This window comes from Hylobates moloch, unplaced genomic scaffold (assembly GCF_009828535.3).
Source record: "Hylobates moloch isolate HMO894 unplaced genomic scaffold, HMol_V3 SCAFFOLD_14, whole genome shotgun sequence".
NCBI classification, from domain to species: Eukaryota; Metazoa; Chordata; class Mammalia; order Primates; family Hylobatidae; genus Hylobates; species Hylobates moloch.
Window position 1 is genome coordinate 100,285,842 of NW_026652289.1, and position 18,793 is coordinate 100,304,634.

The following is an 18,793-nucleotide window of genomic DNA, read 5'->3' on the forward strand; positions in this document are numbered from 1 at the left end:
TCTCTCACCACTCCTATTCAACATAGTGCTGGAAGTTCTGGCCAGAGCAATCAGGCAGGAGAAGGAAATAAAGGGTATTCAATTAGGAAAAGAGGAAGTCAAATTGTCCCTGTTTGCAGATGACATGATTGTGTATCTAGAAAACCCCACTGTCTCAGCCCAAAATCTCCTTAAGCTGATTAGCAACTTCAGCAAAGTCTCAGGATACAAAATCAATGTACAAAAATCACAAGCATTCTTGTACACCAATCACAGACAAACAGAGAGCCAAATCATGAGTGAACTCCCATTCACAATTGCTTCAAAGAGAATAAAATACCTAGGAATCCAACTTACAAGGGATGTGAAGGACCTCTTCAAGGAGAACTACAAACCACTGCTCAAGGAAATAAAAGAGGATACAAACAAATGGAAGAACATTCCATGCTCATGGGTTGGAAGAATCAATATCGTGAAAATGGCCATACTGCCCAAGGTAATTTATAGATTCAATGCCATCCCCATCAAGCTACCAATGACTTTCTTCACAGAATTGGAAAAAACTCCTTTAAGTTCATATGGAACCAAAAAAGAGCCCGCATCACCAGGTCAATCCTAAGCCAAAAGAACAAAGCTGGAGGCATCACGCTACCTGACTTCAAACTATACTACAAGGCTACAATAACCAAAACAGCATGGTACTGGTACCACAACAGAGACATAGATCAATGGAACAGAACAGAGCCCTCAGAAATAATGCCGCATATCTACAACTATCTGATCTTTGACAAACCTGACAAAAACAAGCAATGGGGAAAGGATTCCCTATTTAATAAATGGTGCTGGGAAAACTGGCTAGCCATATGTAGAAAGCTGAAACTGGATCCCTTCCTTACACCTTATACAAAAATTAATTCAAGATGGATTAAAGACTTACATGTTAGACCTAAAACCATAAAAACCCTAGAAGAAAGCCTAGGCAATACCATTCAGGACATAGGCGTGGGCAAGGACTTCATGTCTAAAACACCAAAAGCAATGGCAACAAAAGCCAAAATTGACAAATGGGATCTAATTAAACTAAAGAGCTTCTGCACAGCAAAAGAAACTACCATCAGAGTGAACAGGCAACCTACAGAATGGGAGAAAATTTTTGCAACGTACTCATCTGACAAAGGGCTAATATCCAGAATCTACAATGAACTCAAACAAATTTACAAGAAAACCACAAATAACCCCATCAAAAAGTGGGCGAAGGACATGAACAGACACTTCTCAAAAGAAGACATTTATGCAGCCAAAAAACACATGAAAAAATGCTCATCATCACTGGCCATCAGAGAAATGCAAATCAAAACCACAATGAGATACCATCTCACACCAGTTAGAATGACCATCATTAAGAAGTCAGGAAACAACAGGTGCTGGAGAGGATGTGGAGAAATAGGAACACTTTTACACTGTTGGTGGGACTGTAAACTAGTTCAACCATTGTGGAAGTCAGTGTGGCAATTCCTCAGGGATTTAGAACTAGAAATACCATTTGATCCAGCCATCCCATTACTGGGTATATACCCAAAGGACTATAAATCATGCTTCTATAAAGACACATGCACACGTATGTTTGTTGCGGCACTATTCACAATAGCAAAGACTTGGAACCAACCCAAATGTCCAACAACGATAGACTGGATTAAGAAAATGTGGCACATCTACACCATGGAATACTATGCAGCCATAAAAAATGATGAGTTCGTGTCCTTTGTAGGGACATGGATGAAACTGGAAAACATCATTCTCAGTAAACTATCGCAAGGACAAAAAACCAAACACCGCATGTTCTCACTCATAGGTGGGAATTGAACAGTGAGAACTCGTGGACACAGGAAGGGGAACATCACACTCCGGGGACTGTTGTGGGTTGGGGGCAGGGGGGAGGGACAGCATTAGGAGATAAACCTAATGCTAAATGACGAGTTAATGGGTGCAGCAAACCAACACGGCACATGGATACATATGTAACAAACCTGCACATTGTGCACATGTACCCTAAAACCTAAAGTATAATAATAAGAAAAAAAAAAGAAAAGCCCAGACCAAGATGGTTTAGCTGGTGAATTCTAATCAGTCTTTCATAAACTCTTTGATAGTTTAGAAGGGAATACTTCTAAACTCATTATATTAAGGCCAACACTATCCTGACACCAAAATCAGACAAAAGCATTCTGAGAATGAAAACCACAGACCAATATCCCTCAGATGCAAAAATCCTTAACAAAAGACTGACAAACTGAAACTAGCTGCATACATGATGGATTAGATATCATGACTAAGTGTGATTTATCCCAGAAATGCATGATAGGTACAACATACAAAAATAATGATGTAATACACTATATTCAGTTCATCTAAAAAAATACCTCTGATATAATCATCTCAATAGATGCAGAAAAAACGTTTGACAGATACCCAACAAACTAGTAACAAAATGGAAATTCCTTGTCCTAACAAAGGCCATCTATAAAAACCCACAGATGATATCATACTTAATGGCAAAAGACTGAAATTTTTCCTCTTTATATCAGGCAACAGACAAGGAAGGGATGTCCACTCTTACCATTTCTATTCAACACTGTACTGAAGGTTCTAGCCATGGGAATCAGGCAAGAAAATAAATGAGAAGATATCCAGATTAGAAAGGAAGAGGTAAAATTATCTCTATTTTCAGATGAAATAGATAAAAAATCCTAAGAAATACACTAAACCCTATAATTAGAGCTAATAAAGGTGAGCAAAATTGCGGGATACAAGATCAGTATACAAAATCATTCTTATTTCTATATATTGGCAACAACGAATCCAAAAGTGATATTAAAAATAATTCCACTTCAATCAAAAATATTGAGCAATAAATTTAGCAAAAGAAGTTTAAGATGTATACATCCTGAAAGAAATTAAAGATCTAAGTAAACAAAAAGATACCCCATGTTCATGGATCAGAAGAATAACTTATTTTTTCCTATGTTAAAAACAGGACCAGGCACAGTGGCTCACGCCTGTAATCCCAACACTTTGGGAGGCCGAAGTGGGTGTATCACTTGAGGTCAGGAGTTCGAGACCAGCCTGGCCAACATGGTGAAACCCATCTCTACAATAAATATAAAAATTAGCCAGGTGTGGTGGCGCATGCCTGTAGTCCCAGCAACTGGGGAGGCTAAGGCAGAATTATCGCTTGAACCCAGGAGGCAGACGTTGCAGTGGGCCGAGATTGCACCACAGCACTTCAGCCTGGGTGATAAGACTGAGACTCCCCCTCAAAAAAAAAAAAGCTCCAAATCAGGTAATAGATGAATTTTATAGAACTCATGTTAAGTTTCTTAGATGTAATCCAAGTATTATAAAAGTGATTGTCCTTATTTTTAGGAGAAGTATCATATCCACAACTTACAAATGGTATAGGAAAAAAACTGTTGAACCTATGTGAAGCACATAGGAATATGGATATTCTTACAGTATACTTTCAACATTTCTATTATGTCTGAAAATTTTTATAACAGGCAGTTGGAGAGGACACTGCCCTGAAAACAAAGTGGTCGCCCAGGGTAGGTGATGATGGCAATGAATACAAAGTGAAGAGATCTAAAAAAGTAATGGTATTTCTAAAACTAGGAATTCATAAAGGTCTTGCGGTGTCTACTTGGCATAGTTCAGGCTGAGGTATCTGGCATTATCATGGTTTTGCAGAAGAGTAAAACATTTCTGGTTTTGGTATTTTTCTGATTATGTTTCCTATGGTTGATCTTTTTGGCCATGGTACATGTGGCTGCTTCTCCCAGGGTACAATTTGTAAAGATTTTCCCAAGCCATTTGTAAATGGTAGCTGAAAACTCTCTATCCTGTAATACAGTTAATTTTCTTAAAGGTACTTGTATTTGCCTAAAATTAATTTTCTTGAAACTCTACTAAGGATATAAAATCATGAAACTTTTGTGTTAATCCTAACATTTGTAAAGCAAAACTCATAAAAAATACAGTAAGGAACTGTGATAAAGAATCTCTCACATCATTTTTGTGAGAGATTTACTCAGTTGAAGATGAGCAGTGTGTTAACAGACAAAAATAATTTTTTGCAGAATTTGAAAAATATTAAAAAGTTGATTTAGTGCAATCAATGGAATATACAGAGCTACAGAAAGAGAATGTCAAAATATTTTAAAAATTGATAATTTGTTAGACTGAAAGCAAATCTCTATAAAAAATCAGAAACTAAGCCCCATTCTCTGACCACAATTTAATAAAACTAAAAATAAGATAGTGTAAAACAAAATAAAATGAAATAAACCCTCAAACACATGAAAAATTTAAAAAGAAAACAAACTTCTAATTTAGGTCAAAGAAAAAAGCAAAACAATAATTCCAAACTATTGGAAAATAATGGCAATTGTAACAACTCATATGCATATCAAATGGAATATAGCCAAAACTATAATGAGAGGCACATTCATAGATAGAAATGTTCCTGTCTTAAATGTGAAAGAATGAAAACAAAGTTAAGCATTCCATTTAAAGAGCAAGAAAAAAACCCAAGAAAACCAGAAGGACCAAAAATAAAAGCACCTAATAAATGAAAAAAAAGACAAGAAAATAAAACATATCAGATTTTACTTGTCTAAAAAAGAAAAATCAAAAAAATAAATTAGGCTAAGTGAAATATGAAAAAAGAGGAAAATTCAATATACAAAACTAGAAATATCAAAAAGCATATAAGAAGATACAAAATATATTAAATTTATGAGAAACAAATGACCAAAATTGATGAATAAAGTAAAAACCTAACCAGTGTAAAACACAAACATTGTCAAAGAATTACCTCCAACAAAGGCTCCAGGCCTAGATGGTTTTGTAGTTGAGTTCTTTAAAACTTTCAAGAATAAATAAGTCCCATGCTATATAAACTGTTTCAGAGCACAGACAATTAGGGAAAGAGTTCCAATTTATTTTGCAAAGCTGGCCTAACCCTGATACCAAAACCTGACAAAGATAGCATAAAAAAAAAAGAAAATTACAGACCAAATTCATTTATGAATGTAGATGCAAAGTTCCTAAATAATACACTTGAAAACAGAACTCGGTGGTACACTACAAGATAACACATCTTGACATGAGGAGGACATTCATTCCAGAAATAAGAGTTTATATTAGGTATCTTTTTTTTTTTTTTTTTTTTTTTTGAGACAGGATCTCACTCTGTCACCCAGGCTGGAGTGCATTCGTGCGATCGTGGCTTACTGCCGCCTCCATCTCCTGAGCTCAAGCAATCCTCCAACTCAGACTCTCATATAGCTAGGACTACCGGTGCATGCCACCATGCCCAGCTAATTTTTTGTAGAGACAGGGTCTTGCTTTGTTGCCCAGTCTGGTCTTAAACTTCTGGCCTCAAGTGATCCTCTTGCCTTGGCCTCCCAAAGTGTGATTACAGGCATGAGACCCTGTGCCCGGCCTATATTAAGTAGTATCTTTATAAAATACATCACATCGACAGGTCAAATAAGAAGCACTGCAAAATAATCTCATTTGGATGCCAAAATATTTAATGAATTCCAATATTCACTTCTCATTAAAAAGAAAATAAAGTCTTGTTCAACTATAAGTGATACATACTTAACATCAGTGAACTTACTGTAAGAAGAAATGACGCCTATCACTGCTACATGTAAAATTGGAAGGAAAGTCTATTAAATGTAATAACAAAGTAAAGACAATGAAGAAGATTCACAGGATAAACTATCTAGAAAAGTCAAAAGTAACAACTAAAAATAAGGACTAAACAAAATTCAGTAAATATAAAATGTACAACATAAAAATAACAGAAATCTAGGAAGTTCCTATAAACCAAAACAAATAGTCTTTTTCATATTTATTCATATTTTTCATATTGTTCATATTTTTCACAATATTAATAATAGAAATTACCAAGGATTATGTTAAAGGAGAAAATAAGTGAACTTAATTGAGGGAAAAAAAGGCAAAACATTACTGAAGGGCATGGAAGAAACATGTAAATTAAGAAACATATTTCTAGTCTGTAGTTAATTTTTCTAAAATTTTCAGTTAATGTGTTTGAATCAAAATCTCCTTAGAGTTTCCTTTTTTAAAATCAGAAAACTGATTTGCAACTTCCTATAAAAAAAATTAACTGGTCAGAAAATAAAACCAAGGAAACTTGTGAAAAAGAGGTATAAGGAGGAAAGATTGGTCCTGTCAGCTATTTAAACATTTAATAGCTAAAATATCTAAGTAGTATAGTATTACTAGAAGAACAGAGAACATAAAGGAAGAAAATTGAGTCCAGAAGGCTTTAGTAAGGTAACAGTACATTGCAGATTAGTATTAAGACAGAAAAATTATTCAATAAAAAAGCTGGGATAATTAACCATTTAGAAAAAATTAAGTACCTTATCTAATAGCATTTACTAAAATAAATCACAGATAGACTCAAGGCTTATATATAAAAAATAAAATAAAAAAATACCTAGGAAAAATATATGTGAGTATTCAGCAGCTGGTGGCATGGAGAAGTTTTTTCTAAGCATAATAGTAATGTTACAAACTGTGACAAAAGTGTACAGATCAGACTACTTATTTAAAAATTAACTAAAATTAACAAACAGCAATCTTGAAAAAACATTTGTTTTAATATTTATGTCTTTAATAAATGGACATGTAAAAGGCATTTAGTGAATAATAACAGTATTTAGCCAGCAATCCCAAGTTTGATAATTTACATTAAATTATACAGCCAAGGATGTTCACTGCAGTGCTATTTGCAACTACCCTTTCACCCAAGAACTGCATTAACAGTGGGGCCAAATTTGGTTAAACAGCAACAAAAATGTATACGTTAAAGAAGGCATTAAAAAAACTATAAGGAAATAAAACCAGATGGTTATTTTCAGATAGTGAGATTACAGGTGCTAAATTTCTTCTTTATACATTTATAACTATTTGCCCAAACTTTCATGATGAATATACATTTTATAATTAGAAAAACAGTATAAAAATCAATGCACTAATAATTTTCCTGAAGACATGAATATTAGAATTCAAAAGTTTCAACAAATAAAAAAGCTCAAAATCATTTGTAAATTAAACTGTTTTTGCATACTGAAAGCTCCTTCAAGCTTTTTATTTCTATTAATATCTTAATTTAGCATGAAAACACAGTTAAAAGAAGCCAGTCTTTACTGTCTGAGATTACAACTTCATTTTCCTCCTCAAAGGGATTTTGCTTTTAATGACTATTAAAGGGATTTTCACACAAATACATCTAAATACACTGAAATGAATTATAAAAGGGTCCATACACAACAGGAATAACTTAAAAGGATACTTCATATTAATAACATCATTTCTTTCATTGAATATTGAGAACATAGAATGATCAGTCTTAAACTGATCCTGTTAAGTTTTTATTCGGGAAATTTCATTTAGGCACTCTAAACAGGAAAATGAGTGCCTAATGATTGTGTGTCTAACTGAAATCTCTCCTGTGATTTAAAACTCTTGTTCTTAAAATATATAGCTATATTCTATTTAGTTTTCTTCAGACAACATAATTGTAAAACTTTTAACTGTTTTCTAATACTTTGTTCTATATTTTGCCTTTCTGTAGTGTTTCTACATTTTTTATGTCTTTCAAATTATTTCAACCCAAATGGCAAATTATGGTTTTAGGCAATGTACAATCAAATAACAGAACAACTTGAAGCTTCTACATGCTGTAATTCTATGGAAACACCAACATTCTTTCTTCCTAGCACATGTCATGTTATTATGCTGTGTCTCTTAAAATAACCATATTATTTGTACGCATGTATACTAACCATATGTAAACTAATTCATACTCTGAGCTGCTTATTTATCTACACCAAGTAGAAGTCCTGGCCAAATAATATTAGCAGTATTTCTAACTACTCGTCCAGTGTTTTCTACCCACTCAGTTTGATATTACTCAACTTTAACACGCTTACCTTCTTAACCTATTATGAACTCACCCATGAAATCTGAGTTCTAGTCTTAGATCTGCCCCTCACTAGTTTTGTTACAGTGGTAGAGTCACTTAACTTCTCTAGGTTTCAATGTTTTCATCTATGAAAAGAAGACAGGAACAGAGTGGAAGACCTGTAAGGTCTGTTACAACACAAATTTGATTACTGTCAGAGATCAGGTTCTGCTCTAATCACTCTTACTATAAAATTCGTGCCTACTATGTGAAAATGCTATGGGGAACACTACAGTAAATAAGTGAAATATTCTTAGTGAAATTTTTTGAACTAAAATACCCAGACTCAGATATTTTGTGTATAGTACTCTATTAATTATCATTAGCATAATTCTCTCCAATTCCATGAATAGAACTGGCATTTCTTTCCTAATCATGCTATTATAAAAACTCTCCCTTACCTACTACTGCCTTTTTAAATTGTAGCCTATCTAAATCACTTTCTTTTATCTCTGTTGCTCTCTATTGAACTGTAAATTAATTGCTCAAAATTGGAGTTCTCACTACTCCTCCCAAACAATGTGATGTTTTGGGTCTCTTGTTTAAAAAATCCTTTACTTTTTTTAGAAAAAAAAATCACAAGAATTTATGGGAATCTTTGAAAAAGATTTCAAGGAAAAATTCAAATATTATAGGAAAACATAACCATGTCTTGCCAAAGGCAGAGAACTTTTACGAATATAAGGACTGCTTTCATGGGCCAGGATCACTCTTCCGCAAATGCAGTGTGCTCTCTCTAAGTATTATGAAGGGTGGTGCAGATGAAAGTCATCACTTCAAAAATTATATGAATACCCTGTATTCCCTCATTAGTCTGTTACGGAAACGTCACACATTTATTTGCCCAATGTGCCTTTTGGAAAACCAGCAAGACATCTTTGGATAATTAGTCCTTTAACATTCCCTACTTGAGACAACTTTTAGAATTTTAGAGCTAAAAGAAACCTTAGCCTGGGCAATGGTAAAACTCTTTCTCTACAAAAAAACAAAAATAAAAACAAAAATTAGCCGGGCATGGTGATGTGTGCCCATAGTGTTGGCTACTCGGAGGGCTGAGGCAGGAGGATCGCTTGAGCCCTGGGGGTGGGGGTGGGGGTGGGGGTGGGGGTTAAAGCTGCAGTGAGCTGTGATCGTGCCATTGCACTCCAACCTAGGTGACAAGAGTTAAACCCTGTCTCAAAAAACAAACAAACAAAAAACAAAAAAGAAACCTCATACATCTTCAACTGCCTCATTTTATAGATGAACCAACTGACAAAGAGTGGTTAAAATACTTGCCTGCGTCACACAAGTTTAATGGCAGAATCTATTCTCTTGATCTTCAATCCAGAGTTTCAACATATCATACAAGTTTACCTGATTTCTATCACCTTTTACTGAATTCAAATTTGCTTCTTTGAAGTTTCAGAGGGGTCTATTTTAACTAACTTGAATTTAATGAAGAACATATGCTTATTCTAACTATATATATATATACATACATATATGCTGAATAAGGGCAAGGGCTGTGACTGTTTACAATTGTATCCTGAGAACTTATCACAGGGTCTGGCATATAGGTATTCAATGGATTGTTGTAGACTGAATGAATGACAAATTGGATCACATGCACTCTCAGTTTTAACCTTTGTAAAGAGAAAATAAATCTAGAGTTCTTCAGTTTAACTTTGTTCTCTGGATCATTTCAGATATTTTTATCTAGACTTTCTTCTAGCTCCATTATGTTTCTTTTGGTGAGGTAGTTAGAATTGTGAATAGATACCAATAATCTCAATAAGTACAATTTCCTTTGCATTACCTTACACTGGTTAGCAATAGCACTTATTTGACACTTTTTCCCCCAAATTTGTAAGTACAACACATTAATGCTTGTTGGTCTGACATTTCAATATGCCCTCAAATTTGGTTTTATTTACCCTGCTGGAATAAATTCCTCCTTCCAAATCAATTATAAAAATGTTAAACGAGACTATATTTAGCACCTATTAAACTTTTTCTAACCAGAAGGGCTCATCAGCCTCTATACTTTTGTATCCTGGATTTAAATAAATTGTAAATACAACCACATTTGAGTGTCTAATATGTGCAAGTCACTGAACTCTCTTGTCCTTGATAAATAATATACAATATTCTTTGGTATGGAGAAGAATTAGAAGACTTTTAGATTCATGAAAAGGGCCTTTAAAAAGTCCAAGTAAAAAATCATGTTTTAGTTTTGCCTTATGTATTATTTATTGCCTTCCACTCTCTAACCCCGGATACACACTCCTATCATACTTAAGAATTCTATAGGAATCCTTTTATTCACCAATCCTACACCACTGTCCTTGTACTCTCTGACCTCCCTCCTGTCATGTTGAAGAACTCTACAGAAATCCTTTTATTCATTAATCCTGCCCCCCTTTATTACACATGCTACTATAGAAGCTTAGAGCTGGAATGAATCTTAAGAGATTTCTAAGTGTAATTCCCATACATCAGCTTGATATTCACCAATAATAAAACAAATCACTATGGCCAAGTATAGTATTTTACCTCTTTAATATATCAGCATGCCATATTACACATACTACTTACTTGTACTCATCATAGACTTCCTGTTTGGGCAGTGAAGTCTCCGGATGTTCCTCTAAGGTATTCCGAATCCAGGAAAAGGCATGCATTTGTTGTGCCCGACTAGATGACATGGCATTCTGATCACTAATAGAATGAAAACATGTTTTAGCTGACCAGACAGCAATTCATTAATAATTTTTGAGCTAGGCCTAAATGTTCCACTAAAGAACTGTATACAAATACACTATAAACGACCAAATCAAACTTAGGACATCTAGCAGATGATTGTCCACCTATGGTTGTGAGCTGTTTTCTACAGCCAGTGTAAGACTGAAGTTACTGCCCTGCTCCATCCCTACCCATGCAGGTGATGGAGCACTGACAAAGTATTTGTTTTGGTCAAAAATCACCTTTAAGTAGATATCTGCTCATGTACTTACCTGTTCATTTGCCTACACTTACCAAATAAATCATCAAACTTTAAAACAAAATTATACAAAAATTGCTTATTTCTATTTGCTCAGCATTCTCAAAGAATATATATATATATATACATATACACATATATATATATACATGTATACAAATACATACACACACACACACACACACATATATAAATATATATATAAATATATAACTACTCAGAAATCTTACTAAAGCATTCTATGCTCCAGAATGGAATTCGCACCAGAGAGATCCTGAACAGACAAATCTCCCCCTATAATCCTTCCTAAAGCCAGGCCCCCTGCCTCAGCCTGACATATCCATTAAACATTGTAAGCTTTTACTATATGGAAATATTACTTATAAATAGATACCGAAATGGACACCAAAGACAGGACAAGGGAAGCTACTCTACTGATTGTGACATCCATCTCAGCTATCTGTAAGAGTAATTTATTTAATTTCAAAGAAAACACTGAGCAAGTGTCTAGGACATAACATGATTAAAACAGTGATAAAATTTGGTCTGAGAGAAAAAAAGATAAAACTCGAATAATTTTCATTTCATTTATTTCTATATGCAGTTTTAAAAAATAGAATGATAAGCATAATTTATATGAATGAAATGAATTCTGAGAAATACTTAAAAGGTTAAGGAAACTCTTTTAAAAATTAGAATGACTGAATGAACAGCTTCTCTCCATAGTTTCTATAATTTTTAATGATGAAACTATAGTAATACCCCAAGCACTTAACACACCTTGCATTTATGAATTCATGTTTCATACAGGCAATTTCACTTTATTTTCTGTTTTATATTCTATGATGTGTTTATCTGACAGTACCTAAAAAAACTCTTGTACCTTATTCCTTATGATACCTATCTGTTTATTCTTTGGTTTTCTGTTCAATTTTCACAATCCCTCACACTGCATAAACATATTCATCTGTCTATGAAACAAAACCCAAATTGCATGTCATAGCATTTACCCAGTTGCACAAATAAATTAGCAAAAACTGCAAGTAAATACTTAACCAAATATCACCAAAGACTAAAATGATGTATTGTTTTGCCAGTATGTTTTCTAATGATTTCAGGAATATTGCAAAAACTGTAACAACCGAAACATACACACCTCACATATATCCTAGGGACATTGTATAAACAGCATAATTATGGCAAAGACAAGAATAGATATACCTTTTCTCTCCATTGCTGAGACCAGAAGGCAGCTGAAGGTAGAGGTAGAGTTTCTCTAGGTCTGTAAACTTTTCAACTTCTTGCTATTTAAAAAGGATTAAAAAGAAAGATCATTTTTAAAAAACACTCATTTTTCCCCAAACAAAATTTACTAACATCTCCCTAAACGATAATGACTATTTAAATTTAAAACAGATGAATCATTTGTCTTTTCTCATCACTAAAATAATACAATTAGGTTATTTGATAAATGTATTGCATACAAAAATTTAATAAAAGAAAATGGTACTTCCCTATTAGTTCTTATATCATGGGCATAAATAGAATTATTGATCAAGGCTCAGAAAAAAGCTTCTCATTTTTAATCACATTTAAAGAAGGAGGGTTTTACTTGTCTTATAGGACAAGTACTGGACCAAGAATCAAGAGAAACATTTATTAGTTAGTCTTCGTCTAATCATTAACTGGCAATGAGGTTTTCAGCGCTACAGCAAATTTTCTGTACAACTATAAAATGAATGTCATAATTTCTAGAATCCTTTTTTAATTTTCAAATATTTAGAACATGTGACTGATGGTGCTACTGTTACCTGTGGATGGAACTGAGGTTAAAAACACTGAAATAAAACCAGTAACTCTTTCCAGAACTTACACATGTAATTATTTGTTGGCTTGCCAACAGTGGCTATTTAGAGAATCTACTTGTAAGATTTTCTATTGCTACTGTCCTGCAACTATGTCATTTTGTCTCTAAATGTAACCTTTAAAATAATTTTTGCCTTCCTAACTTTCTTTTAAACTCAGTTTGCCATAATGACTTCAAATGTGCCACAAATCCTATTATAATAAAAATATTCACAGTAAAATTCTGGTAGCCTCATCTAAGCAAAATTCCATTGCAATGAAAAATGTGGACAATTACTAGCATTCCTGGTAGAACTTATTCTTACTTAATAAAGCACAGTTTAAACAGAGATTCAGTTTTTGAAAATACCTAACATGATATAACCAAGCCTATTCTGAGTCTCATCAGAAGATACCCACAAAAGTTTAATCTTAGAATCCATCCACATAATGATTTAATCAATCACATGCAAATAGCTCCCAAATTTACATTTTTAAAATCCCATGGCCTATAGGTATTTTCCAATTAGCTCTTGCTCCAATACCTAATAATATCAGCTATACCCTTGTGTAGCTCTCCCCTCAAAGAAAACAAACACACATTCTCTTCTTAATTGCTACTTATCATCACCTTCTTTTCTCTAGTTTCCACAGTGTTAGTTTTGGAGTCTATTTAATTCTTTTTTTCTTGGTGCATTCCACATTAATCCTTTATTTAGCCCTCTAACACTCTGCCCCATCTTCTTCCAGTCTTTTGATTTTTCACTGCCACCACAGTAGTCTAGGTCTTCAGCTGTCTTTCAACAATAAGGATAATTCATTTGCTTATCCATTACTTTTGTTTTCTGCTATGTTCCACAAGTGGCATAAAATAACTAAGAACCTATACTATATATCACAAATCATACAAAGAGTGAACAATACAACACAGATGAACAACACACCACCACCACAGTTCTTGCCCTTAATGAACTTTTAATGACACTTAAATTTCTAAAATGCCTAACCAGCTGGTTTTCCTACCTCCAACGTTGCCCGACTTTAATGTCTTAAATATGGTTCCTGAAATTTTTTTTTTTGTCAAATTGTTTTTTTTAAGAGAGTCTCACTCTGTTGCCCAGATTGAAGTGCAGTGGCTTAATTGTAGCTCACTGCAGCCTCAAACTCCTGGGCTCAACTGATCATCCCACCTCAGCCTCCCAAGTAGTTGGGGCCAGAGGTGCGTGCCACCACAGCCACGTAATTTTTAATTTATTTTTTGTAGCTTGTTGCTACAAAATTGTTGCCTAGTCTGGTCTGGAATTCCTGCCTGGCCTCAAGTGATCCTCCTGCCTCCCAAAGTGCTGGGATGCTAGGTATGAACTGCTGTCAAATATTATTAACATCACCCACTTAATCACAACAATGCCAATCATATTAAATTAAGAGGTTATAATAATAAAATACCTAATATTATGAGCCATGTCTGAGAAAGTATAATAAAAAGATCATTTTTCATCATAAAGAAAAAATATCCTACTGTTGGAGAAACCTTGGATTCTGTATAGCTCTCAAATTTTAAATATACTGGAAAAAAGAATAGAGAAGAAATTCCAGAACATAGAAGAAACTTCAGAAGATGTTCTAAATTAGTATTAAGCACCAAAGAGATGATTTAGAAGATGGCAAAAAAAAGTTTTGAAAAAGATTAAAGTCAGTGTCCTAATTTTTTTAAAACAATGAAAACTTGTAACTGTTCCATTACTGTTTTCATTGCCATATGGAGTACAACACATAGAAGACAAAATTTGGAGAGTAGCATGAAAACTGATAATAACAAAATTCTATAAAGCAAACAAATAAAAATGACCCAAGTGTATAGTGATGGCATTTCAGTCCAGCAAGGCTGGGCTCACCATCAAGATTTCTGGTTTTGGATATACTGTGTCAACCACTGCTAATTAGTGGCTTCTGAAACAATGCTCACTGGTTTAGGAGAAGACCCTAATCTTGCTTGATTATTAAGGCAAGAGAATCATGTGGCAAGTATGTTAAACATCAGATTATTTGATATGCTTTATGAAGATTTAAATGGTAAGAATTAAAAGTTTTCTGTTCTATGTTGAAATTCATTGGTGGTCAAAAAGAAATTCCTTTGGCTGGATTTATAAAATAAATGATAATGGTATTCTATTTTTGGAGCACCAGAGAAAAGACCAACTTCATAAACTTTAAAAGTTATAACTTTTTATTCAGCCATAAAAGGAATGGAGTACTGATACATGCTACAACATGGATGAACCTTGTAAACATTGTGCTAAGTGAAAGAAGCCAGACACATATCATGTGATTCTGTTTATATTAAATATCCAAAATAGGCAAATCCCTAGGGACAGAAAGCAGCTTAGTGTTTCCCAGAGGCAGATGACTGCTTAAAGGGTACTGAGTTTCCTTTTGGGGTAAGGAAAAGGTTTTGAAACTAGATTGAGGTGGTACTTGTACAACACAGTTAATGTACTAAATATCACTAATGGTAAATTTTATGTTATGTGTATTTTGCTATAATAAAAAATCTATTTTTTTTTTTTTTTTTTGAGGCAGAGTCTTGCTCTGTTGCCCAGGCTGGAGTGCAGTGGTGTGATCTCGGCTCACTGCAAGCTCCACCTCCCGGGTTCACACCATTCTCCTGCCTCAGCCTTCTGAGTAGCTGGGACTACAGGCACCCGCCACCACGCCCGGCTAATTTTTTGCATTTTTAGTAGAGACAGGGTTTCACCGTGTTAGCCAGGATGGTCTCGATTCCTGACCTCATGATCCGCCCACCTTGGCCTCCCAAAGTGCTAGGATTACAGGCGTGAGCCACTACGCCCAGCCTAAAAATTCTAATTTTTAACAGAGCTTCGCACATTTGGAAAACATATCTGATGATTCGAAGTGAAACTTAAATGACAAACAACATCCGTAGACTTAAAAGTCTTCACTTTCTTGAGTTGAAGTTCTCAAAGAAAAGCTAGTGAAAACAGTTTCAAATTTAGGCAGAACCTCAAATATTATTCAAGTCTTTTGAATGAGGTAGCTGATAATTTCATACTATTGCGGTTGAAGATCTTGCCTGAAAACTTAAAAGACCTCTTTCTCATGCACTTCAATCTTTGCAAAAAGATATTAAAAAGGAATCTTTGAACTCAAGTTTGATTTATATGTCAAACACATTCCAGGAAACAATTTTGGAGAATTTTGGTAAAATATCCTTGGTTATTCCCAGCAAGTGAGCCGACCTTGCATGTCATCATCCCATTTTCATAAGCATAGATTTATGAAGACGGTTTTTCTGAACCTTTAGCTATGAAAGCACAACAATGCTACATCTGCTCACCTACAATTCTCAGTCCACTTTGCAGTTAGCTTGTAGTCATGTGGTTATTATGAATCTGATCACAGTGATGTAATTCACTACTCAGCTGACAGTTAAGAATCAATGTGTCGGCCAGGGGCAGTGGCTCAAGCGTGTAATCACAGAACTTTGGGAGGCTGAGGTGGGCGGTTCATGAAGTCAGGAGATCGAGACCATCCTGGCTAACACAGTGAAACCCCATCTCTACTAAAAATACAAAGAAAATTAGCCAGGCATGGTGGCGGGAGCCTGTAGTCCCAGCTACTCGGGAGGCTGAGGAAGGAGAATGGTGTGAACTCGGAAGGTGGAGCTTACAGTGAGCTGAGATTGCGCCACTGCACTCCAGCCTCAGCGACAGCGCGAGACTCCGTCTCAAAAAAAAAAAAAAAAATCAATGTGTCACCCCATCCCATTTCCCCCCTTGTGGCACCTTGGAAGCCATGTGTTGCACTGGTGAGGCTATAACATGTTGGCCTTCCTGTCATTGTTGGTTCTGAGGGCTTATTTGGAACAGTGGTCTTCAGTGATTTCTGCTGCGTATGATGCGAATGAAAATACATTTTTGTGGTTAGGCCACTGATATTTCAGGCTTAGTTACAACATCATAGACTAGCCCATCCTGATTAATATAAAAATTAGACTCTTTCCTCTAGCACTTTTGAGAAAACTGAAGGATCCTTTTTATATATGCAGATAAAAACGTGGAAACAGGAATAGCACCCGTCTGCAATTCCCAGCGAGATTGACCAAGAAGGAGGGTGATTTCTGCATTTCCAACTGAGGTACCTGGTTTATCTCACTGGGACTGGTTGGAATGTGTGTATAGCCCACGGAGGGCGAGCCGAAGCAGGGTGGGGTGTCACTTCACCTGGGAAGCGCAAGGTGTCGGGGAATTTTCCCCCCTGCCCAAGGGAAGCTGTGAGGGACTGAGCCTGAAGAACTCCAGCACAGACACTGCACTTGTCCCATGGTCTTCACAACCCACAAACCAGGAGATTCCCTCTGGTGACTACCCTACCAGGGCCCTGGGTTTCAAGCACAAAACTGGCTGGCCAATTGGGCAGACACCAAACTAGATGCAGGAGCTTTTTTTTTTTTTTCTTATTTGCCATACCCCAGTGGCACCTGGAACGCCACTAAGACAGAACCATTTACTCCCCTGGAAAGGGGGGCTGAAGCCAGGGAGTCAAGTGGTCTGGCTCAGCGGGTCCTACCCCCACAGAGCCCAGGAAACTAAGATCCACTGGCTTGAAATTCTCCCTGCCAGCACAGCAGCAATCTGGGATGCACCTGGGATAGTCGAGCTTGGTTGGGGGGGTGGTGGTGGGCGGGGGGGGGGGGGGGGGGGGGTCGGCCATTGCTGAAGCTTGAGAAGGCAGTTTTACAGCCACAGGATAAACAAAGCTGCTGGGAAGTTCAAACTGGGCGGAGCCCGCTGCAGCTCAGCAAGGCTGCTGTGGCCAGACTGCCTGATTGGCCCTCTCTGGACAGAGCATCTCTGTAAAAGTGGCAGCAGCCCCAGTCAGTGGCTTATAGCAGACTTAAACATCCCTGCCTGACGGCTCTGAAGAGAGCAGCAGAACTCCCAGCGCAGCGTTCGAGCTCTGCTAACGGTCAGTCTGTCTCCTCAAGTGGGTCCCTGAACCGTGTATACTGACTAGGAGACACCTCCCAGGTGTCTGGGGCCGACAGACACCTCATACAGGAGAGCTCTGGCTGGCATCTGGCAGGTGCTCCACTGGGTCGAAGCTTCCAGAGGAAACAACAGGCAGCAATCTTTGCTGCTCTGCAGCCTCCGCTGGTGATACCCAGACAAACAGGGTCGGGAGTGGACTTCCAGCAAACTCCAACAGACTGGCAGCAGAGGGGCCTGACTGTTAGAAGGAAAAGAAACAAACAGAAAGGATTAGCACATCCACTCAAAGACCCCACTGGAAGGTCACCAACATCAAAGACAAAAGGTAGATAAATCCACAAATATGGGGGAAAACCAGCGCAAAACGGCTGATAATTCCAAAAACCAGAACACCTTTCCTCCTCCAAAGGATCACAACCCCTCGCCAGCAAGGGAACAAAATTGGATGCAGAATGAGTTTGAAGAACTGACAGAAGTAGGCTTCAGAAGGTGGGTAATAACGATCAACTCTGAGCTAAAGCAGCATGTTCTAACCCAATGCAAGGTAGCTAATAAGCTTGAAAAAAGGTTAGTCGAATTACTAACTAGAATAACCAAGGTAGAGAAGAACATAAATGACCTGATGGAGCTGAAAAACACAGCACGAGAACTTCGTGTAGCATACACAAGTATTAATAGCCAAATCGATCAAGCAGAAGAAAGGATATCAGCTGAAGATCAACTTAATGAAATAAAGCGAGAAGACAACATTAGAGAAAAAAAAAATAAGGTACAAGTCAAGCCTCTAAGAAATATGGGACTACGTGAAAAGACCAAATCTACATTTGATAGGTATATCTGAAAGTGACGGGGAGAATGGAACCAAGTTGGAAAACACTCTTCAGGATATTATCCAGAACTTCCCCAACTGAGCAA

The 18,793-nt window shown here is 36.2% G+C and overlaps 1 protein-coding gene across 1 annotated transcript in view; it reads right to left on the reverse strand.

Annotated features, from left to right (window-relative positions):
• The window catches only part of RFX7 (regulatory factor X7), a 151,874-nt gene that overhangs the window by 40,167 nt on the left and 92,914 nt on the right, over positions 1 to 18,793 (reverse strand). The window contains exons 4-5 of the mRNA XM_058427848.1: positions 12,246 to 12,328; positions 10,619 to 10,741 (exon numbers count right to left, since the gene is read on the reverse strand). Coding sequence (XP_058283831.1) covers positions 10,619 to 10,741; positions 12,246 to 12,328 — 206 coding nt within the window. The remainder of the gene's footprint in view (positions 1 to 10,618; positions 10,742 to 12,245; positions 12,329 to 18,793) is intronic.